The 24,244-nt window shown below is 36.2% G+C and overlaps 1 protein-coding gene across 2 annotated transcripts in view; it reads left to right on the top strand.

The window, feature by feature from the left end:
• The window catches only part of myof (myoferlin), a 46,120-nt gene extending 22,292 nt beyond the window's left edge, over nt 1-23,828 (top strand). The window contains exons 18-55 of one of the 2 annotated variants that reach the window (XM_051124540.1): nt 582-706; nt 812-925; nt 1,007-1,184; nt 1,276-1,400; nt 2,989-3,098; nt 3,202-3,394; nt 5,170-5,325; nt 5,414-5,545; nt 5,630-5,793; nt 6,778-6,892; nt 7,079-7,181; nt 9,202-9,338; nt 9,415-9,585; nt 9,685-9,784; nt 9,869-9,946; nt 10,038-10,219; nt 11,720-11,878; nt 11,980-12,081; nt 13,229-13,390; nt 13,563-13,728; nt 13,884-13,960; nt 14,076-14,132; nt 16,815-16,823; nt 16,942-17,040; nt 17,319-17,447; nt 17,587-17,742; nt 17,841-17,932; nt 18,016-18,186; nt 18,502-18,650; nt 19,869-20,008; nt 20,117-20,205; nt 20,281-20,376; nt 21,628-21,769; nt 21,850-21,949; nt 22,025-22,212; nt 22,401-22,510; nt 22,601-22,748; nt 22,841-23,828. In XM_051124540.1, the coding sequence (XP_050980497.1) occupies nt 582-706; nt 812-925; nt 1,007-1,184; nt 1,276-1,400; nt 2,989-3,098; nt 3,202-3,394; nt 5,170-5,325; nt 5,414-5,545; nt 5,630-5,793; nt 6,778-6,892; nt 7,079-7,181; nt 9,202-9,338; nt 9,415-9,585; nt 9,685-9,784; nt 9,869-9,946; nt 10,038-10,219; nt 11,720-11,878; nt 11,980-12,081; nt 13,229-13,390; nt 13,563-13,728; nt 13,884-13,960; nt 14,076-14,132; nt 16,815-16,823; nt 16,942-17,040; nt 17,319-17,447; nt 17,587-17,742; nt 17,841-17,932; nt 18,016-18,186; nt 18,502-18,650; nt 19,869-20,008; nt 20,117-20,205; nt 20,281-20,376; nt 21,628-21,769; nt 21,850-21,949; nt 22,025-22,212; nt 22,401-22,510; nt 22,601-22,748; nt 22,841-22,879 (4,763 nt within the window). In that variant the 3' untranslated portion in view covers nt 22,880-23,828. The remainder of the gene's footprint in view (nt 1-581; nt 707-811; nt 926-1,006; nt 1,185-1,275; nt 1,401-2,988; nt 3,099-3,201; nt 3,395-5,169; nt 5,326-5,413; nt 5,546-5,629; nt 5,794-6,777; nt 6,893-7,078; nt 7,182-9,201; nt 9,339-9,414; nt 9,586-9,684; nt 9,785-9,868; nt 9,947-10,037; nt 10,220-11,719; nt 11,879-11,979; nt 12,082-13,228; nt 13,391-13,562; nt 13,729-13,883; nt 13,961-14,075; nt 14,133-16,814; nt 16,824-16,941; nt 17,041-17,318; nt 17,448-17,586; nt 17,743-17,840; nt 17,933-18,015; nt 18,187-18,501; nt 18,651-19,868; nt 20,009-20,116; nt 20,206-20,280; nt 20,377-21,627; nt 21,770-21,849; nt 21,950-22,024; nt 22,213-22,400; nt 22,511-22,600; nt 22,749-22,840) is intronic. The other variant, XM_051124537.1, reaches the window with a different exon arrangement.
• The last annotated feature ends 416 nt before the right edge of the window (nt 23,829-24,244 follow it).

The raw sequence follows: 24,244 nt of genomic DNA, 5'->3' as shown, positions 1-24,244 counted from the left end.
TTTGGAGTTGTTATCACAAATTATTTGATTTAGATTGGAACTTCAGAGCAGGTTCGCAAATCTTTTGCTTCACATCGGAACTTAGAATCGTGGATCGGGAATCATTTGATTCAGAGCGAGACCAGTGCAGGTTCACGAATCATTTGATTCAGTTCAGGACTTCGGAGCATGTATCGCTAATCATTTCAGATCAGAATTTCGGAGTGGTTTCATAAAACTCTTTTTCTGATTTTTTTTTTTTTTTTTTTTTTTTTTAAACAGCAGAAAACATCATACCATTAAGGCAGTACAGTTATGAAAACAAAATGAGGAAAGGTCTTTGAAAGTCCTGGAATTTCATTTTACAGTACCTGTACGACTCTGGGTAGAATATGTCTTGTTATTGTGAAAATATTTCATTTGTGTACAAATGTATTGTGCATCCATCAATAACGTTGTTATTAGTTTGAACTTTCTGCACATTTAAAATACTAACTAAAGGAGCTCTGCATTTGGAATGCTCTAACAACATCATTCTAACATCTATCTGTAACTATTATCATATCACTGGAAATATTTTTATTGACTGTGTTTTTTCACAGGAGAGACTGGGAATTCTGAGATGGGCTTCCTGCCTACGTTTGGGCCTTGCTATATAAATCTGTATGGCAGCCCGAGAGAATTCTCAAGCTTATCTGACCCATATGAAGACCTTAATTTAGGCAAGGCAAGTGCTGATGATGAATTTGACATTTCCATTCCCAAATATTAAGAATTTATTTGCAGGAAAAATGCATTTTAAGTAGGCTGAAAAATTGGTATATATTTGCAGGGTGAAGGGGTGGCTTACCGAGGGAGAATTCTTGTTGAACTCTCTACTAAACTCGATGGAAAGGCTGACAAGTCTGTGGAAGAAATATCAAGCGACGATATCTTAGTTGTTCAGGTGAGGCTCTTTGTCATGTCACCATAGTAGTATTTCCACTTGAAGTCTTTATTTACGCTTTGTGCTCTTTTCTTTGAATAGAAATACCAGCGAAGAAGGAAATATTGTCTGTGTGCAGTGTTTCATAGTGCGACCATGATCCAAGAACCAGGGGAGCCCATTCAGTTTGAAGTTAGCATTGGCAACTATGGCAACAAGATGGATCTAACATGCAAACCCCTGGCGTCAACCACACAGTACAGCTGTGCTGTTTTTGATGGTGATGCACAACAAGTATTTGGTGTCTAATAAAGATGTTGAGTAAATGAAAATGGGATGTGTGAGTAAGGTTTTTTGTTTGGTCCTTCCAGGTAATAATTACTACTACCTGCCTTGGGGCAACACTAAGCCTGTGATTTCTCTGACATCATTTTGGGAGGATATCAGTCACCGGTTAGACTCGCTGAACATCCTTCTGTATATATCTAACCATTTGGTAAGTGAATGTTTTGTATGACATTTAAAATGTCCCTGTTCACGTCACACATTTCTTATACCAGTGGTTCTCAACTTGTTTTGCTTAAAGGGGACATCGGATGTCCATTTTCCACAAGCTGGTTTGATTCTTTAGGGTCTTTATTAACTCTTAAAGACCTAGAACATTTTTGGGGCACCTGACATGCCTGCACTTTTCTTTGTTTTTCTTTGGAGAACTTGAAGTTTCAGTCTAGCCAATTTAAAGTCCCAGTTTTCCTTTTGTCTTCTCTAGGAATGAATGAATTTCCAAAATTTTAAAAAACGCAAGCAACAATTGGAGGTTTTTTACTGTGTACTCAAACAGAAATTCCTGAAGTTTAGATTGAATTTTTTTTCTTTACAAAATTGTATTTGGGTGTTTTACACTTTCAGATAAAATTCTGTCTACATATAACATTCCTTAAGCAAGTTATAGCCATGCCATTTATTACAATGTTGTTATAGGTACTTTTCTGTGAAAAACAGGTCTATTTAGTTTACTGACAATATAGATATTCAAAAATGATTAGGAAGTAAAGTATATGGAAACAGTGTTACATAACAAAACACAATTTAAAAAAAAAAGTTTTTTTTTTGTAGAAATATATTTTCAATCAGAGTATGAACAACAAACGCAAACGGTGCATGAAGTAGTGAAAACAACTGCACAAATGGTCTTGTGCAACAAATATACAAACAGTACAAATGAATGACAAACTACACACAAAATGAGAGAAAAATATACATAGTGCAACAAAAAAAAATAGTGCAAATGATCTTTATAAACTATATAAGAATAGTTTACATAATATAACATAAGTCTGTGTTAGAATCAATTTTACTGTGCTTTTTCAGAGAGTGCTGTGTTATTTTGTGTTTGTTTTCATGCACGTGCCGCACACTTTACTTTCACTTTGAGTTTGATCAAATTTCCAAATAAACATGCTGATTGGTGGTTCATAAGTCCAAAACCTATGTTTATTGGTTGAATAGATGACAGTTTGAACCAATCTGGGCACGGAGTGGGACTAAGCGTCAACAGTCGTTCCTGTTTGGCTCAGACAAACGAAATGAATTGGTTTCTTTTGACAAATCAATGCGATTAAAATGTGATGACGTAATCACGTAACAAAAAAAGTGGAGAATCTGAGCTTTATGATTGATGGCACGTTACCATCAAAAACAAAACTAATCCACTGCAGAAATATGCTAATACGGGACAGTCCATCAGCGGTCGTGGGCGGGGCCTGAGCAGTATGACATCATGCTGCTCAGAAAATCAAAACGGCTTGATAATTGATAAATGTTTAGGTTTTTTGCTAATTGAAAAAAAAAAAAAAAAAAAAAGGAGTCAATGGATTTTTATTATTGTAGGTTTGTTGTGCCCACATACTGCCAAGACACATTTATATGCAGACTCCATGTAAAAGTGAATTTTGTATCCGATTATCGCCTCTAACAAGCCAAATTTTACATTAGTAATCAAGAGCTGATTTCAGTGGACAGATGTGAATATAATTTATTCTTTGTGCTTCAAATCTTTAATACGATTATTCCTCCTTTTGCAGCAAACAAACCTCAGTGCATTAAAGTCTGCAGTACAGTCCAAAGCTACTGATGAAAGACTTGTAGAAATCTGGCTAAAGCTCATCAATCAGTTAATGGAAGATATCAGCAGGTAATATCTACTTTAGATCATTTTAGATCGATGTCATTACATGCAATACAAGGTGTTTACATTTTTGTCATGTTTTAACTAATACAAACTTCTGTGTTTTCAGTTTCAAAATTCCTGACCTGGAGGGGAAGCCCAATCTCACAACTCTAGATATTCAGATGAAGTCGTTGCGGGACAGTGCTCTTGTGAACATCATGAAGGGAGCAAAACATTTGTTTGAGGAAGCCACAGATGTTAATAAGTGCTTGAGCATCATTGAAGGCTGGCTGGACAAACTCAAGCAACTCGCTGAGGAGGTATGTTTTATCATTTGTAGGAATCGAGCTACAACCCAGCTAACAAGTTTTGTTTCTCAGAATGTTAGTTTTTGGTTCCCAGAACATTATTTTTTATGGTTTGTTTTTGTTTAGCCAGGAAAGTTTTCTTGGTGTTCCCAGAATGTTTATTTTTGGTTCCCAGATGTAGAACCTGGATGCGCTGTGCCTTGTTTACAAGGAAGAGAAGAAAGTGTTGAATAAAGTCTTATTTTTGTTTGTTTCCTTTGATGCCACAAACCTGACACACTGGCAATTCAGTTATTCAGTTACTTATTTTGTCATCATGGTGCTTATTAGGGCTGGGCGATATATATTGAATATTAGCGATAATATCGCAATAATTTTGACACAATGTAAAATTTAAAAATATTGTGAATATTGAATATTTCAAATTCAAGCATACTTTCCCAAACAAACGAGCTGAACATCTCTACTACGTGAGCTTTCATAAGTGAGGTTGCCAGATATCAAGAGTTCAAATCCCTGAATCAGAGCTTCGCTATTACAAGGATACATTTTCTGCCCAGTGTTTTGCTTATTTTAAGCAATCTCCATGCTGACTTCAGGAATGTCCACTAGAGCTGTTGCCTGTGATTTGAATGTTCATTTCTCTACCATAAGTCATCTCCAAAGGCGTTTCAGAGAATTTGGCAGTACATCCAAACTGCAGACATTCGATGGCATCTGCCACTTTGGAGAGGTGTTCTCTTTGCTGATGAATCTCGGTTTTCAATGTACAGGGCAGATGGCAGACAGCGTGTATGGCGTCGTGTGGGTGAGCGGATTGCTGATGTCAACGAGTGGCCCATGGTGGCAGTGGGGTTATGGTATGGGCAGGTGTATGTTATGGACAATGAACACAGGTGCATTTTATTAATGGCATTTTGAATATACAGAGATACCATGACGAGATCCTGAGGCCCATTGTTGTGTCATTCATCCACGGCCATCACCATGTTGCAGCATGATAATGCACGGCCCCATGTTGCAAGGATCTGTACACAATTCCTGGAAGCTGAAAACATCCCAGTTCTTGCATGGCTAGCATACTCACCAGACATGTCACCCATTGAGCATGTTTGGGATGCTCTAGAGCGGCGTATTTGACAATGTGTTCCAGTTCCTGCCAATATCCAGCAACTTCACACAGCCATCGAAGAGGAGTGGACCAACATTCCACAGGCCACAATCAACAACCTGATCAACTCTATGCGAAGGAGATGTGTTGCACTGCGTGAGGCAAATGGTGGTCACAACAGATACTAACTGGTTTTCGGACCCCCTGGACTCCCCCAATACAGTAAAACTGAACATTTTAGAGTGGCTTTTTATTGTGTCCCCAGTTGCACAGTGTAAATTGTTGTTTTTTAACTGCTTAAATTTGCCTTGAACATTTTGCATTTACTTTAACAATAGCTGTTCTATCTAAATTGTTTTTGTCATTTATTTTTTTAATAGGGGCAAAAGAAAATCATGGATTTTTTTTTTTTTTAAAAGCAAATGCAAATATATCAAATTTTGACAATATCGAGATACCACTTTTTTTTTTCGCCCAGCCCTAGTGCCTAGTAACAACTCCAGCCAAATTGGTGCACCCAGATTCCCAGGAAGTTGTGTGGAGCTGGTTTTCTTCAGATGGTCAGAAACTAGTGCTAGATTAGAATTTGAGCTAGTTCTTGTTGGTCAGACTAATAGAATCTGTTTTAACATAATTTGTATTAACACTTATCTTGGAGCATCTTTTTTTTTCAAAGCCTCAGAACTGCATGCCTGATGTGGTTATCTGGATGTTGAGAGGAGAGAAGAGGGTAGCGTACGCTCGCATCCCAGCCCATCAAGTGCTCTATTCATCCTACAGTGAGCAGGCATGTGGTCAATACTGCGGGAAGACCCAGACTGTCTTCATGAAGGTATTGAGAGTTCTTACCATGCTATGACATAAAACATGTTTAAACTTCGCTCCATGGAAAGTATCCAATGATGACCATTTCCCAACAGTATCCCATGGACAGCAAAAAAGGTTTGAAGATTCCAGTCCAGTTACGTGTGAGCATGTGGCTTGGGCTGGCAACAGAAGAAATGAAGTTCAATAAGTATGCAGAGGGAATTTTCAATGTATTTGCAGAATTGGTAAATATTGCTTTTATGCTTTTAGATCTGGAGAGATGTAGTCTTGAGTCTTGAGCTAATGTTTGTTCATTGTCTCTTTCACAGTATGAAAACCAGGCTCAGGTTCTGGGGAAATGGGGCACCACTGGTCTGCTGAATCGTAGCAAGTTTTCTGATGTCACAGGCAAAGTGAAGCTGAAGCAGGAGTATTTTTTGCCCCCTGTTGGCTGGGAGTGGGAAGGTGACTGGCGTGTTGATCCAGAGAGAACGTGAGTCATTACATGAGAAATAACACGTTTCCAAGCATCATTATTACTATTTCTCATAATTAGGGGTAGACATTTGAACAAACTAGCAACACTAAAGGTCTGTTCACACCAGTACATGAGTGAAAATTCAGTGCATTAAACATTTTAACTCTTCTATCGGTTTAAAAAATGGTAACACTTTACGATAAGGTGTCATTTGTTAACATTAATACATTTACTAACATGAACAAACAATGAATACGTTTATTACACTATTTATTATTCTTTGTTAATGTTAGTTCATAAAAAAATACAGTTGTTCATTGTTCATGTTAATTCACAATGCATTCACTAATGTTAACAAACACAACTTGTGATTTTAATAATCCGTTAGTAAATGCTGAAATGATCATTTACCGTGATAAAAGATAAATTAGATATATTTTTTGTATTTATGAGAAATTTTATTTCAGAATATGTTATAATATGAAATGTATAAGATTATTAAACTGATAATTACCAGTATTAACATCATTGGATTGAATGAAACTGAATTCAATTGTTTTGAACTTATAACTCATGCTGCTCAAAAATACTACTAGGTTTTGAAACCTACATATATTTTTTTCTAACAAAACTACATAAATATAACTCTGAAATGTTTCATACAAAATATATTCATTTTAATGGCATAAACGTTTACTTTTTGGATAAAAAAAAGATGATCGACAGCCGGAATGTGCAACGCTTCATCAATAGGTGGCAGCAGAATAAAATGTGGACTTATCCGCTTTCAAACATTTTTCTTTTTCAAAATTAGACTTTGGTCTTTGAACTTTTCCAAAAAATAAATAAATAAATAAATGTATGTGTAATGCCACAGTCCAAATCGAGGTCAAAAATTGAACATGAAAGGTGTAACAATTTTGTTTAAATGTTCATATTTTCTTCAGACACCATTACAGTCTAGGCAATAAATTATGTTTTTCTTGGGTGGATGGGTAGACTGCTGACTGAGGCTGATGCAGGACACACAGAGTTCGTGGATGAGGTCTATGAGAATGAGACTCGATTACCAGGAGGAGAATGGAAGCTTGCAGCGGAGCCTTACACTGATGTGGTAAACCTGCCAATCTTTGGCATCATATTAGATGTCTTATCAAGCCATTTGTTCATTTATTTGTGATTTCTATTTAAACACCCTCTATGTCACTACTACTCATACATCTTTGTAAAACAAAGAAAAAAAGGCTTATAGTATCTCTCAAAAATCCTGTTATTCCTCATTGTTGTCCTTTATTTACAGAACGGAGAAAAAGTTCAGGGCCCTACAGAGATTCAATGCCCACCTGGCTGGAAGTGGGAGGATAACTGGACTTTTGATGGCAACCGAGCTGTTGATGAAAAAGGTAAGCCAGCCATTGTACTTTTAGAAATCTTGCCATGTGTTCTTAGCAATTGAGCTGCTTTTAAAAGAATTTACAATTTACTCATCTGCATGCTATTTCAAACCTGCAGAAAAGATCAATTTTGGCACTTGACTGGTACAGATTGATTAGCTTCTGCTGATTCTATGGCAAATAAGCTTGCTTGCTCAACATTTAATAGTCTGGTTCAAGTGTTAGTGTTAGCTGTGGCATTAGCATGAAACCCTCCACCTCCTTCAGCTCCACCTGTCTAGATTTGCTCTTACAGTATCTCACAAAAGTGAGTACACCCCTCGCATTTCAGCAATCATTTTAGTATATCTTCTCAAGGGACAATACTATAGAAATGAAACTTGGATATATTTTAGAGTAGTCAATGTGCAGCTTGTATAGCAGTGTATATTTACTGTCCCCTAAAAATAACTCAACATATAGCCATTATTGTCAAAACAGCTGGTAGCAAAAGTGAGTACACCCTAAGTGAACTTGTCAAAACTGTGTCTAAAGTGTCAATATTTTGTGTTAGCACCACTGTTATCTAGCGCTGCCTTAATCATTCTGGGCGTGAAATTCACCAGAGCTGCTCACGCTGTTGCTGGGATCCTCTTCAGATCCTCTATAATGATATCATGGAGCTGCTGGATGTTAGACACATAGTTCTTCTCCACTTTCCGCTTGAGGATGCCCCATAGGTGCTCAACAGCGTTCAGGTCAGATCACCTTCACCTGCACCTTCCTCAGCAAGGCAATTGTCATCTTGGTGGTGTGTTTGGGGTCATTATCATGTTGGAAAACTGCCGTTCGGCCCAGTTTCTAAAGGGAAGGCATCATGTTCTGCTTCAGAAATGTGCAATACATAATGAAATCCATGTTTCCCTCAGTGAACCGCAGCTCCCCAGTACCAGCAACACTCATGCAGTCCCAGACCATGATGCTACCACCACCATGTTTGACTGTAGGAGAGACACAATTTTCTTGGTACTCCTCACCAGGGCATCACCACACATGCTGGTCACCATCTGAGCCAAACAAGTTTATCTTAGTCTCATCAGACCATAGGACATGGTTCCAGTAATTCGGGCTCTTGGACAGGTTGTTTTCAGCAAACTGTTTGCGGGCTTTCTTGTAAGCCAGCTTCAGAAGAGACTTCCTTCTCGGATGACGCCAATGCAAACCGACTTGTTGCAGTGTACAGCATATGGCCTGAGCACAGACAAGCTGACCTTCTACTTTTGCAACCTCTTCAGCAATGCTGGCAGCACTCATGCATCTGTTTTTTGAAGCCAGGTTCTACACCTGATGCACAGAACGAGTCCTCAATTTCATTGATCGACCCTTGCGAGGCCTATTCCGAATGGAACCTGACTTGGGAAAACTTCTGTATGACCCTGCCCGCAGTACTGTAACTCAGTTTCAGGTTGTTACTGAACCTCTTATAGCCTAGACCATCTTTGTGGAGAGCAACAATTCTAATTCTCAAATGTTCAGAGAGTTCTTTGCCATGAGGTGCCTTGTTGAACATCCAGTGGTCAGTATGAGAGAATTGTACTCAAAGCACCAAATTTTATCTGCTCTAATACAAGATACACAACTTTGTATGGTCCTGTCAAGCAGACAAAAACATGTGGCTTTGCATGGTTAAAAGACGTAGTGCTGTTATCGCTTAGGGTGTACTCACTTTTGTTGCCAGCTATTTTGACAAGTTATTTTCAGGGGACAGTAAATATACACTGCTATACAAGCTGCACATTGACTACTCTAAAATTTATCCAAGTTTCATTTCTATAGTATTGTCCCTTGAGACGATATACTAAAATGATTGCTGAAATATGAAGGGTGAACTCACTTTTGTGAGATGCTGTTTATTTATCAGCATATCTTACATGCTCACACCCAGTGAATCTGCTTGTCTATTGGCATAAGTCTATAATGTAATGACTGAAACTCGTCTAGTTCAAATATTTGAGCTGTGCAGTTATATGATATGTATTTGTAAATTTAGGTTGGGAATATGGCATCACTATTCCACCTGATGATAAGCCCAAATCCTGGGTGGCAACCGAGAAGATGTACCACGTTCATCGTCGCAGAAGAATGATCCGACCTCGCAAAAGGATTCCTGGTGCCAAAACAGCTGATGCAAGTGTATATTGTCCATTTTAAAAGACTCAACTATGTGTTAGATTGTGCTTTTATAACATGCTTTAATGTGCAGAAGAAGGATACAGGTGATGCAGAGGGATGGGAATACTCCTCACTCATTGGCTGGAAGTTTCACAGGCAGCAGCGATCATCTGACACATTCCGTCGGCGCCGCTGGAGAAGAAAGATGACACCTGCTGATCGGGTTGGAGCCTCGGCCATTTTCAAACTTGAAGGAGCTCTGGTTAGCATCAAAGCTGTCTAACTTTTATTTTAATTTATACACTTATGCTGTTTTGTGTTAGCAACATAATGAGCTCCTCACTGCTGATTTGCTTGATAGGGGGTCGACACGGAATCTAAAGGTGATGACAAAGGCACTAAAGAAGCTTCCGTTAAACAGTTTGGAGCCAACACACCGACTGTTTCATGCACTTTTGACCGTGAGTTCATTAAGGACAGATTTCAGAATCACCTTTATTTCAAAATATCCATTTTATTAACATTAAGCCTGATTTTTCTTGCAGAATCCAATGCATATCACTTGAGAGTCTATGTTTACCAGGCCAGAAACCTTACTGCTCTGGACAAAGACAGCTTCTCGGGTATTACAGCAGTTTTGATATTACTAATATGTCTTTTAATTATCTGTAAACAGGCTTTTGTTATAACTAAAATCATTGGTTTAAATTGCAGATCCATACGTCCATGTGTCGTTCTTGCATCACAGCCAAACAACAGAGACGATCCAAAGCACCTTGAACCCGACATGGGATCAAACTCTTATTTTTGAAAATGTGGAACTCTATGGTGATCCCCAGGCTATCGCCCAAAATCCACCGATTGTGGTTATGGAAATCTTTGACAGTGATCAAGTGGTTAGTGTGATTTCGGTAACACTAACATGGTAATTTTTTAGGGACCAATTCTCACTATTAACTAGTTGTTCTCCTAAAGCACATTTTCATGCATTATTCTGCAAGACTATTTTTTAGATCCTCTAAACTTAACAACTACCTTCTAACTATTAATAAGCAGCAAATTAGGAGTTTTTTTAGAAAATTTGCAGTAAATAGTTAGCTAATAGTGAGAATTGGAAGAACCAATCATTAGAGAGAAGAACCATGACATCTTTATGCCACTATAATTTACTTATTTGACAATATCAGCTTCTCAGGTTGTTTTAGGATGCTTATTAAATATAAAGAACTCATAATTTTAAATTGTTACAACACAAGTTAATTTTTGAACTAAGAGCTAATTAAAAATTAATAGGAAATTTATTTAGAAAATAGCATACAGTTGAGGTCAGAAATTTAGAAACACATTGCAGAATCTGCAAAATGTAATTATTTTCCTAAAATAAGAAGGATCATAAAAATTCATGTTAATTGAATTTATAAAAATGACCATGTTCAAAAGTTTACATACACTTGATTCTTAATACTGTGTTGTTACCTGAATGATGCACAGCTATGTTTTTTTTTTTTTTTTGTGTAGTGATAGTTGTTCATGAGTCTCTTGTTTTGAGTGAACAGTTAAATTGAATTTAACTGAGTTTGTCTTCTGGGAAACGTATGTATCTTCTATAGTATCTTCTATAGCTTCTAAAGGGAGGAACTAAATGGGGGGAAAAAAAAAAAAAAAATATTTAGGCAAAATAAGGAAAATGTACACATCATTCTTTTTAAAAGTTTACATCCCTGGCTCTAAATCCATCGATTTTCCTTCTGGAGCATCAATGAGCATGTGAACCTTCTGTAATATTTGTATATGAGTCCCTCAGTTGTCCTCAGTGTAAAGAGGTGGATCTCCAAATCATACAGTCATTGTTGGAAAGGGTTCAGTACACAAAAATGCTAAAAAAAAAAAAAAAACAAAAAAAACAACGAATTTGGACCTGAAGGATTTTTCTGAAGAACAGCGGGCAGTTTAGATGTTCAGAACAAACAAGGGACTCATAAACAACTATCACTAAACAAAAAACACAGCTGTGGATCATTCAGATAACAACACAGTATTAAGAGTCAAGTGTATGTAAACGTTTGAACGGGGTCATTTTTATAAATTCAACTATTATTTTCTCTTATGGACTATGTGTAAACGTCTTCTATGAAATATCTTATTCAGGTCAGTACTAAATAAAAAATAACATTAGCATTTTTGTATGATCTCTCTTATTTTGGTAAAATAATTAAAACATTTTGCAGATTCTGCAAAGTGCATGTAAACTTTTGACCTCAATTGTAGCATATAAACAGATTTTTGTAGTTTGCTGGTACACCAGACAAATACTAACTACTATGTATATATACTTTACCTTTAGTATGCAAGTGTCCCCACAGCATTGATGATTTGCATTTTATCAATCCTGGTAGGGTAAAGATGAAATGCTTGGCAGAAGTACATGTGTACCTATGGTGAAGTTGACCTCAGGCATGGATGGATCTCCTAAACTCCTCTGGGAGCCTGTAACACACAAAAATGCTCTTGCTGGGGAGATTCTGGTGGCTGCAGAGCTCATTCTGAAGGCCAAGGTGTGGTTCTTAATGGAATTTAGGTCTATATAAACACATTAATAGCTGCTTTGTGATTCAGATAGAATTTGTCTTGATAATTCTTATGCTGCCTGTTCTAGGGAAATAGCACTGAACTTCCCCTTGTTCCCCCCAAACGAGGAGAGAAACTCTATATGGTTCCTCAAGGTGTGAGGCCTGTGGTGCAACTCACTGCCATAGAGGTCAGTTTTGTGCACTCTTCGTGCATTTTCTCATTATTTGGACTTGGTTAAATCAAAATTTAATTAGTCTGTTGAGACAATGTACTAATAAAACTTCATCTCTAGTCAATTTATTGATCTTAAAGGAGAAGTCCACTTCCAGAACAACAATTTACAAATAATTTACTCACCCCCCTTGTCATCCAAGATGTTCATGTCTTTCTGTCTTCAGTCGTGAAGAAATTATGGTTTTTGAGGAAAGCATTTCAGGATTTTTCTCCATATAATGAACTTCATTGCTGCCCCGATTTTGAACCTCTAAAATCTAGTTTAAATGCAGCTTCAATGGGCTCTAAATGATCCCAGCCGAGAAAAAAGGGTCTTACCTAGCGAAACGATCTGTCATTTTTTCGAAAAAATAAAAATTACTATACTTTAAGCACAAAAGCTTGTGTAGCACAGACTCTGGGATGCGTGTCCACGACACTATTATGTCCAACTTCATTGTCTGTGTACTTCGGCTCAAAAAGTAGAGTATGGCGAAAAACTCTCATTTCTCATTTTCTCGTACAACTTCAGAGTCGCCTGACATCGTTGTACCTTTTTGTTTGTAAACAGCGTTTGACTTACTTGCACTACTTAGGCTTTGTGCATTCGCTTTGTAAACACTGGGTCTGTAGTTCCGCCCACTTTCCACGTGACCTTTCGACGTGATTCAATAGTACGTAGTGTCATGGATGTGCATCCCAGAGCCTGTGCTACACAAGCTTTTGAGCTTAAAAAGTAAACACATTTTTATTTTCTTTAAAAAAAAAAAAAAAAACATTATGGCTGACCCTTCTTCCTTGGCTGGGATTGTTTAGAGCCTTTTGAAGCTGCATTTCAACTACATTTTGAAAGTACAAAATTGGGGCACCAATGAAGTCCATTATATGGAGAAAAATCCTGAAATGCTTTCCCTAAAAAAACATAATTTCTTTACGACAGAAGACAGAAAGACATGAACATCTTGGATGATAAGGGGGTGAGTAAATTTTTTGTAAATTGTTGTTTTTTTGTAAATTGTTGTTTTAGTCATATTTGTCCTAACCCAATAGTAAAGTGCAGAAAAGTTCTATATTGAAGTATTCAAGTGTTTTTGAAATTTCTATCGTTTTGTTGGTTGCAGGTTCTAGCTTGGGGATTGCGTAACATGAAGACGTATCAGCTGGCTCCTGTGGCATCACCCAGTCTGGTGGTGGAGTGCGGAGGAGAGCGAGTTCAGACAGCTGTCATCAAAAACATGAAGAAGTGCCCTAATTTTCCAGGAAATGTCCTCTTATTGAAAGTGGTGAGCATCCATATCTACTTGTGGAGAAAAGGTGTAGTCATTGTTTAAAATAAATGCTGCTTTTTGGATATTTTGCTGACGAATGCACATGACATTCGTATTTAAATATGGTTCCAAACTGTTTTTCTGAGGCCATAGACTGTATGTCTTTTGTGTCTTGTTTTGTCTTTAGCTTCTACCCAAAGAAGAGATTTATACTCCCCCTGTAGTGCTGAAAGTCATCGACCACAGACCCTTTGGACGGAAACCTGTGGTGGGTCAATGCACTATCAGTTCCCTGGAAGACTTTCGATGTGATCCTTATGTCACAGTTTCAGAAGTGGCCATGACTTCAAAAGGTACATTCCCTTTTACACATTTGTTTACAGAATTTTTCAGTTATTTTGCAAACGAGTGCCTATATGTGTAAAAGACAACATTGCATTGGTATTCCTTAAACATTCTGGGTTTAGTTTGTTGTAAACATTACAAAAAAATCTCTCTTTTTCTTCAGTGGCTTTGATGGCAGCTTCTCCTAGAGACCTCCATGTAAACATAGATGATGGCAGACAGCAGCTCCTAGAAGCTCAGGTACTGCTTCTTAAGAGTTTAAGTCTTACCTTGTGAGAGAAGTCTATGTAAAGACTTGACACTGGTACACACATCTGTATGAATTTGCTTCTATTTTCGACTTTGTGAATTTCAGTATTTGTATGGCATCTCAGCTGCTCTTGACAAAATGGCCACTGCTAGTCACATTCAAGTATGTATAGAAATAAGGCTCTTGAATCAAAATGGCTCGATTTTGTAATTAAATGTAATTTAAAATGAAATTGAAAGTATGAAGTGTGTAATTTCTGTATTAGGGTTAGTGTTACCAAACCAATTCCAATATATTTATTCCCAACCCTGTCAGGCTGATCAAAAAACATTACTAGTCTGTTTGGCGCCACTAGTGGCACTTAAATTACACACTTCATCACTAACACTAAAGTTTAATCCATAGCTAAATCTTCGCCTTGTGTAATTACAAATGGGTTAAATCGGGGAAGTATCAAATCAATCTGTTGTTCTCAAAATTGCCGATCTCATTTCACATTTAGGTGGTTTGTACAGCTGACTTGCTCTCTAATTCCCTTGTGTGTACATTTAATTATGAAGAAAAGTAATAAAAATGGATCGTTTACCCAAAAATAAAAATTACCCCATGATTTACTCATCCTCAAATGATCCTAGGTGTATATGACTTTATTCTTTCAGACGAATACACTCAGAAATATATAAAATATATCCTGGCTCTTCCAAGCTTTGTGATGGCAGTGAATGAATGTTGAGATTTAAAAATCCTATAAAGTGCATCCATCCATCATAAAATGTGCTCCACACGGCTCCGGGGGGTTATTAAAGGCCTTCTGAAGTGAATCAATGCATTTGTGCTTTGATATCCATATTTAAAACTTTATAAACCATAATCTCTTGCTTCTGCTAACTGTTGACGAACAGGTACAAGAGCGTTAGCAGACTACAGTTTATAAAGTTTTTAATATGGATAGTTTTCTTACACAAACTCATTGATTCATTAACCCCCAGAGCTTTGTGGAGTACTTTTTGTGATGGATGGATGCACTTTATTGGACTTAAAAATCTCAAACACCCATTCACTGCCTTTCATGAAGCTTGGACATTTTTTAATGTCAGTCCAATTGTATTCATCTGAGAGGAAAAAGTCATATACGTCTAGGATGGCTTGAGAGTGTGTAAATCATGAGGTGATTTCATTTTTGAGTGAACTATCCCTTTAAGTCAACTTGAGCAATGTATACCTTTTTTTGTCTGTTTTAAAGGAGTCATCAGATGCCCATTTTCCACAAGTTGATATGATTCTTTAGGGTCTTAATGAAAAGTCTATAATATACTTTGGTTAAAAATTCTCAATGGTTGTGTAAACACCCACAACACCCTTTTTACCTTGCCAAAATCAGCTCTGCAAAAATCATCTCATTCTGGACGAGCTGTTTACTTTAGCCGCGTTTAGCCGCTAAACTTGCTAACTAGCACATTATTAGGAAAGACGATCGCAAAGATTCATAAAAAAAACCTTTTACTTACTTCTGCTGTAAGTCAAGCTGGATCACGAATGATTTGCGCCAACATAGACAGATATATGTAGATCGGAGGTGCATTCCCTTCACAAACAAACGTAATCTACTGCATCTTCAGCGGCTCAGATTTCGGGAGTAAATGATGACCACTACGTTCATTATTACATCCAGCAACACAACACGTCAATCGCTCAATTTGAGATATTCTTGTGTAACTTACATCCCTGCTCCGGCATCGAAACAAAGAGGGTGGACTGTGAAAGCTGATCTGAGGTAAAACGCTCATGTCAATCAACTATCGTGGGAGCGGCCTCTGTCGGTGTGACGCCACAACAACAGGCATCTGAGAATGGCTCGATTTGAAAAAGGGAATATTGTTTTTACAGGTTAATTAAAAACCACTGCATGGATTTTTAGCATTATAGGGTAGATTTGTACATACACTGCCAACACACATTAATGTTCAAACAACATGTTAAAGTGAACTTGGCATCCGATGACCCCTTTAAGACTTTTAAAAATTTGTATTAAATGTACACTGCTCTCCAAAAGTTTGGAAACGCCCTAGAAAAGTGGGGTTTTGGACAATTTTGCCATGAATCCTTTTTAATTTGTCATAATTTTGTACTGATAAGGGACAACACAAACTATGAAGACATATTTTATTACAGTTTATACACAGAAAAAAATTTAATTTTCGATTCATCAAAATAACCACCATTAGCAGCTATTACAGCTCCGTGTAATCTGGGCCTAAATTCATTGTATTCTAAATTTAATTGGCAATCAGTTGTTGAAGCTATTAAGGTGTGCTGACCCAAAAATCTTTTAAAAACCTGGGACAAGTTTAAACAAGTAACCAGGCGTCACAGCTGGCAAAGGGGCATGTCTGACTTTGACATGTATATATTGCCGTTATTGTGTAATCAAAATGAAAATTATTATTGCTGGTCTTCAATGATAATGTCAAGTTACTTTAATGTATTTGCACCAAAAAATGATAAGGATTAATGTTGATATCGTCCAAAACCACACTTTGCCAGGGATGTTTCCAAACTTTTGGAGGGCAGTGTACATTCAGGAATAGAAATGCTAGTTTAAATTTCAGGTTCTGTTTTACATCGATTTAATGATGTTTTAATAAATGATGATTTAACGATCTTTTAATAAACAAGTCTTTTAATGATGATACTAATAATGTTGAAATTAGACTGAAAAATTACAGAAATGCAAGAGCTTTTTCAAGCTATTTCTGCTTGCCAAATCGTAATGAATAATGTTTTTGTGTTTGTGTGTGTGTGTGTGTGTGTGTGTTCAATGCGTGCACATCCTGGTTTCAACAGCGTGAGAAGGTGAGTTCATTGGTAATAGTCTGCACATTTTCCACTTAAGCTCTGTTTTAAATAATTTGTCATCATATCTGTATTTAAGCTCTGTCATGAGGATAAAACTATCACTTTGTTATTACAGGAGAAAGACACTGTTGATTGGTGGAGTAAGTTTTATGCTTCTCTTGGAGAAAATCAGAAATGCCGCCCATACCTTGACAAAGGTTATGACACATTGGAGGTGTGAATTCTGTCTAAACTATATGATAACATGGCAAATATACATATATATTTAATATTAAACGAATAAATACCTTAAATCTAGAAATATATTTAGTAATGTTACTACATAGAGGAATTGCTCACCCAGATTTTTTATTATAATTATACTGGGTAAGCTTATTTTACTTATTCACTTATTTTACAGATTGATTGGATTTGAATTCACAAAGATTCATTTTTACTGGAGTTGTATTGTTTAGTATTTGTAGTGAGTGTCTCTTCTGTTGGTTTTCATAGGTATATGAACATGAGCTTGAAAGTGTAAAAGAGTTCATAGGTCTTACTGATTTCTGCGACACCTTCAAATTGCAACGTGGTAAAAATGACGGTGACGATGATGACCCCGCTGTAGTTGGAGAATTCAAGGTGAGATGTCTTATTCATTTGCTTTAAGAATAAATTTAATGCTTACTTAAAATGAATAAATTTAAGTCACACCTTACACATTTTTTCTGTTTGTGGTTGTGTAAAACAAACGAGTTTATGTTTAATTGAATGTTTTCAGGGCTCCTTTAAGGTGTACCCATTGCCAGATGACCCAGGGGTGACTCCTCCGCCACGTCAGTTCAGAGAGCTGCCCGACAGCGTCTCTCAGGAGTGTGTGATCAGAATCTACGTGGTTCAAGCCATCGACCTGCAGCCCAAAGACAACAATGGCAAAGTACTTACTTTCAGTTAGCATTTTAGAAAACAACATGACTACATTTCAGTTTTTCAATTTGTTGAATTCCTTTTTAGTAAAATCTAAAATTTTTTCAGTGTGACCCATACATCAAAATCTCTTTGGGGAGAAAGTCTATTGATGACAGAGACAACTATGTGCCATACACCCTCAACCCTGTGTTTGGAAGGTAATGGCATAGATTTATTGAGAGTTCATTATGTATTCAGGCTGTCGAAGAAGATTGAACTGAACTTTTCTGTCTCTCAACAGAATGTTCGAACTTACATGCTTTCTACCACAAGAAAAAGACCTGAAAATTGCAGTCTATGACTTTGACTTGCTCAGTCGTGATGAGAAAGTTGGGGAGACGGTGATTGACTTGGAGAACCGTCTTCTTTCTCGCTTTGGTTCCTACTGTGGTTTAGCCCAGACATACTGCATGTGAGACCCATACACTTTAAAGGGATAGTTTACCCAAAAATGAAAACTCTGTCATTAATTACTCGCCCTCATGTTGTTCCAAACCCGTAAGACCTTCGTTCATCTTCAGAACACAAATGAAGATATTTTTGATGAAATCTGAGAGCGTAGACAGCAATGCAACCTACCTTTCTGTGCCTTGAATGTGATTAATGACAGAATTAGTGACAGAATTTTCCTTTTTGGGTGAATTATCTCTTTATTGACAACTTTAATATTGTCTTTGCGGACAACAGTAGAGTCATTAGTTGATTAATGGTATTATTCATGAAATAGATCTGGACCAAACCAGTGGCGAGATCAACTCAAACCATCTCAGATTCTTGAACAACTTGCCCGTTGGAAAGGATTGAGTCCACCCAGGAGCGAAGACAACGGAAACACATTATCCTTTGGTGGCCGATTGTACTGCCTCTCTGATTTTGGTAATTTTCAGAGCTTTTTGTTCTTTTGAACATTATTATGGTGGCTTGACAAACTGTATTGTGTTATATACTCCAAACTGGGTACAGAACTTCAGTTTTTTTCTGATTCAGGTTGCTATTTCTTTTCAAATTGATTGGATTTAAAATTTTCCTATAGCAAAACAAAAATACTAAACGTCCAAGGACCCCTAAATATAATGACCTTGTGTTATTCTAATAATATTAAATGGTATGTTATTAAAATAATTAGTAAGGATGAAACTGTTACCAGTTTGACAATAAATCATGATAAAATTCCCTATGGTTAGTATTACCGTTTCATATTTTAATTATCATTAAACCGCAATTTGAACAGCTCAGGGTAAGTAAATACTATCCAGCAAAAAGCAAAGTTTAAAAAAAGTGTCTCATGTTCACACAAAGTCACAGAAAAGGAGCAGCGCCAAATGTCCTAAAACCCAAGTTGGTCCGGTGCGTAGATCCAAAAAAACATGGAGCAATCAAACAATTAAGATCCGCACGTGGTCGTATACCAGGCTTATACCTCTTCAAAAAATCATTATTAAATGCTGCATCAGAGGTCATAAACATACATGCAATAAATGTGCAAAGGTGCAAAACATTTTCGAGACAAAGCTCTTCCTCAGTGCCACATGAACTGGCGCACACCTGCAGCACGGTCTCGTGCGCACAACACGCAGATCAGTTTGGTTTTGTGTGAAAACATGGCGGAAAACGAATTATATGAACTAATTATATGTACCTCTGAAGGTTCTGACTGTCTTCAGATGAGATCCAATAGCATTTTGTTTTCATCTTCGCTCCATGTAATACCTAATAAAGTAGTGTTTTTTAATGGCAATGCTGCTTTGTCCACAGAGGAAACAGCTGTAATTCAGCTGTTCCAAAAGCGCCACCTAGTGTCAGAGAGTGGATTTACAGAGACTTACATTTACATTTAGCCTGTGTGCAGTTTTTGACTGGCTAAAACGGACCGAATTTGCATGCCTTTTAAAATTTGGGCACTATTAGGCTAGTTTTAAATAGCTATTGTGAGTTTATTCCTGCAGACCTGCCAACCCTCTGCAGCCAAAATAACCTTGGAACTTAATGATTTTTAAAAGCTGTTTGAAACTTAGTCTATTTGTCAAGCCAACATTGAAAGTTGTGTAGTTATACCCTAATGCTGTTGTATGTATGTATATGTGTGCATTTTAGAAGCAAACAAGGAAATTCACGAACACCTGGGTCCTCCAAGTGAACGGATCGCTCTGCACGTCCTCCGAACTCAAGGCCTGGTTCCGGAGCATGTTGAAACCAGAACTCTCTACAGTAGCTTCCAGCCGACTCTCCCACAGGTGTGATGCTACTCACAGGCTGATTCTTTCTGTGACGTACTATACGGAAATCCATTTCATTTGAAATACCTGCTTTATTGTGTCTTATGACCAGAATGTGTTTTACAGGGAAAACTCCAGATGTGGGTTGATATTTTCCCAAAAAGTCTTGGGCCTCCTGGACCTCCATTCGACATAGCTCCACGCAAAGCCAAAAAGTGAGAAGAAATTGGTACTTTCGGTTATGCTTTTATGTTGATCGGTGACAGACTCACATTCATTCTTTCTATCAGGTATTTTCTGCGCGTCATTGTTTGGAACACGACTGATGTAGTTTTGGATGAAACCAGCATTACTGGCGAAAATATGAGTGACGTCTATGTAAAGGGGTATGTAAAAGGTTGTAGCCTCGTAAGGCAAACAAAAAAGTATTTGACATTTTAAGTCTTAACTTAACTTAACTTAACTTGAAGCATCCAAATTAAACAAGAATTTAAAATCTGGCTTTATCCAATGTTCAGATTTCTGGTGCATATTTAATGAGATAATTTGCATATTTAAAACAACATGTCATAAAATGTGTAATACAAAATGGTTGTTTTACAGTTGTTTTACAGATTTAATGTGGTTATCAGACATTTCTATATTTTCCCTGATTGATTATGTACACTACCAGTCAAAAGTTATTTATATTTATATATATATATAAATTTTTAATGTTTTTAAATAGGTCTCGTATGCTCACCAAGCCTGCATTTATTTGATTCAAAGTAAACTAAAATGTAATAAAATTTTGAAGTATTTTTACTATTTAAAATAACTTTTTTCTATTTAAATACATTTTAAAATGTAATTTATTCATGTGATCAGCATCATTACTCTAGCTTCCAGTGTCACATGATCCTTCAGAAATCATTCTAATATACTGATTTGCTGTTCAAGAAACATCTAGAAATTATAGAAATGAATGCTTTAAATTGATCAAAATTGCTAGACATTTATAATGTTACAAAAAAATTATATTTCAGATAAATGCTGTTCTTCTGAACTTTCTATTCATTCTATTCACCTGAAAAAATTCAACTTATTATTCAAAATAATAATAATCAATGTTTTTTGAGCAGCAAATCCGACTATTAGAATGATTTCTATGATCATGTGACTGGAGTAATGATGCTAAAAATCAGCTTTAAAATACAGGAGTAGTCGGCGCAATAGCCTCGCGGTTTGTGCGCCGACAAACAGTGCAATTGCGCTCACAGTGACCTGAGTTTGAATCCCGGCTCGTGGTCCTTTGCCGATCCCACTCCCCTCTCTCTTCACCCAAATAAAGGCATAAAAAAGCCCAAAAATAAATATTTAAAATACAGGAATAAATTAAATATTAAAATATATTAAAATAGAAAACAGTTATTGCAAATAGTAAAAATATTTCAAAATTGTATTTGCTGTAATTTGGATCAAATAAATGCAGGCTTTGAGCAGAAGAGACTTCTTTAAAAACTTTAAATATCTTACTGTTCAAAAACTTTTGACTTGTAGTGTACATTTTTATACTGTTCAACTCCAGCTTCTTGCCTTAATGTTTTACAAGTCATGTTTGTTGTAATTCATGTATTTATGTTTATATCTTTGCTTAGTTGGATGCCAGGTATGGAAGAAGATAAGCAAAAAACAGATGTCCATTACCGATCTTTGGATGGCGATGGCAATTTCAACTGGAGATTTGTCTTTGGATTTGAATACTTGCCGGCGGAACAGCTGTGTCTTGTATCTAAGAAGGTAATGCAATTTGTTTGTGTTTAACATATTATAAAGAGCACTTGGAGGTATTAAATTATTATTTCTTTTTTGTTAAAAAGGAACATTTTTGGAGCCTTGACAAATCAGAGTTTAGAATCCCACCCAAGCTGATTGTTCAAATATGGGACAATGACAAATTCTCTCTGGATGATTACCTAGGTGTGTATGCAGATCTTGGAAATGCTGTCGTTGTCATATTTTTGAGTGCGTGTATTAATCTCTCGTATGTTACAGGTGCTATTGAGCTCGATTTGCACCACCTCATCAACCCATCCAAAACACCTGAGAAATGTAGCCTTCGCATGATACCGGACGGAATCACACCTCCAAACACAGACCAATTTAAATCTCTTTTTGACCAGAAGTCAGTTAGAGGATGGTGGCCATGCTACATGGATAAAGATGGGAAGAGAGAACTCGGTGTATGTACAACTAATGCATAGTCTTTTTAAATGTATTTTACGTGGTGAAGTATGACTTAATTTTTCATGATACAATCAGATGGATATAATCAAACTTTCTCTACATTAAATACATTTCACTTGCAAAAATGACATTTTGTTCTGAAAGTTTGATTTAATTAGGACATTTTTTTATATCTTGGTTTCAGGGAAAGGTTGAGTTGACTTTGGAGATTGTGAATGAGAAGGAAGCAGATGAGAGACCTGCTGGAAAAGGCAGAGATGAGCCAAATATGAATCCGAAATTGGATCCTCCTAAGTAATTGAGTTCTCACTTTATGTATTTTTACTGTTGTGTGTGTGTGTTAACAGATCATCACAAGATTTGTTTCTCATTTTAACTTCTTAGGCGACCTGAAACTTCGTTCTTTTGGTTTTCAAATCCATGCAAGACGTGCAAGTTCATTGTGTGGCGAAGATTTAAGTGGCTGTTCATCGGCCTGGTTGTGCTAATCTTAGTGCTGTTGTTCATTGGGATCTTGTTGTATTCATTACCGGTAAGAACACACTTCATCAATCCTGTTTAGACTTAACACTTGAGATGTAGTTTGTGCAATGCTTATATAATGCTTGTTTGTTTGTTTTTCAGAACTACATTTCCATGAAAATCGTCAAACCCTTTAGTTAAGTTCAGGAGGAGTTCAACTTTTTGTCATTTTATCCATGTAGTTGGGATGATCAAGGTTTCACTCAGTGAAATGATTAACAGATATGGTTCATTTTCTTAAAGACGTACACACCGTTAATACAGTGTTCATTTTGTTGTGGTTTTTCATTTGGTTGTTTAGGTATTTACCTTTAATCACCCTTTGCACCGATATTAAATTTAATTAGGAGTTTTCACTTTTTGGTTCAGGTTTCACTTATATTTAGAAACATTCGTACACATACCAAAAAGTGTTTTCTATTGTGAAAAATATTTTATTGTATTATAACCTCAGATCATTTTAAAGCTGACTGGTTAAAAAATATATATATTGTTAAATAAAGATGTTAATGTTTGTGTAAATTGTGTCTGTGTTTGTAGGAACATCAGTTTGACTGTTATTTTGTCATTTTTAGCATCATAAAATGTTCAGTGTTTACATGTTCACATTTATCTGGGATGAACTGCCCACAAACATTGATTATCAATGGTATAAACTTCTAAATATAACAACAAATAAATTTTATGATTGTTTTTTAAAGATGTTTTGTAAAGCCATAGCACATAAATTGCACATATAACATTGTATCAAAGTCAGAAATAACATCCTTGATGTGTTTTTGCTTTTTTTTATATTGATAACATGATATACTTGAGCAATATCACACAAGCAAAGAGTGCTGTTTTTCCTCTCCATGATTGGAAATGTGATATTTTATAAAACAATTTGAGAATATTGAGTTAAAACTGTAGTCTTGATCACATGTAAATGTGATCAGACTAAAAGTAAGTACCAATTCTGAGTAAAGCAGTTTTGAAAGTTTGTTTTTCTCTGCACTCTGCAGAGAAAGTGACCTTTAATGGCTAATAAATACTATAAAAACAACAACGGAGTCAGCATGTAGTCATTTAATCAAAAGCACAAAAGATTTAGCAATCACAAAGTACATATTTATTTGTTCATTGATTGTTTTAATCTATTTTCATACCAAAAAAATAAAAATATGTCCTTCTTTTGTCAATTTGTTTTATAACCATTAGGTGTCACTGTGTACATTCTTTTGTATCAGGAATGATTATCAATGTCATACAAATATAACAATTAGAATATACATTGTAAGAACAATGTATATGGTCTAATAGTTTATTAGTTAAATTACATTAATAAGTTAACAGAAATATACATTTTTATTTAAAAATGTGAAATGCTAAAAAAAAAAATCTAGACCTTGGGGGTGTTTTTTTGTCGTCAATGATATAAGGTAAATAAATAAAAATAGAAAATAATGAATGATAAAGTATAGGTAAATAAGTTAAAGACCGGTGTTAAATTGGTATCTTTAAGTA

This window comes from Labeo rohita, chromosome 12 (assembly GCF_022985175.1).
Source record: "Labeo rohita strain BAU-BD-2019 chromosome 12, IGBB_LRoh.1.0, whole genome shotgun sequence".
Classification (NCBI taxonomy): Eukaryota; Metazoa; Chordata; class Actinopteri; order Cypriniformes; family Cyprinidae; genus Labeo; species Labeo rohita.
The sequence above is the reverse complement of the archived record's forward strand: the minus strand, read 5'-3'. Positions and strand labels throughout refer to the sequence as shown.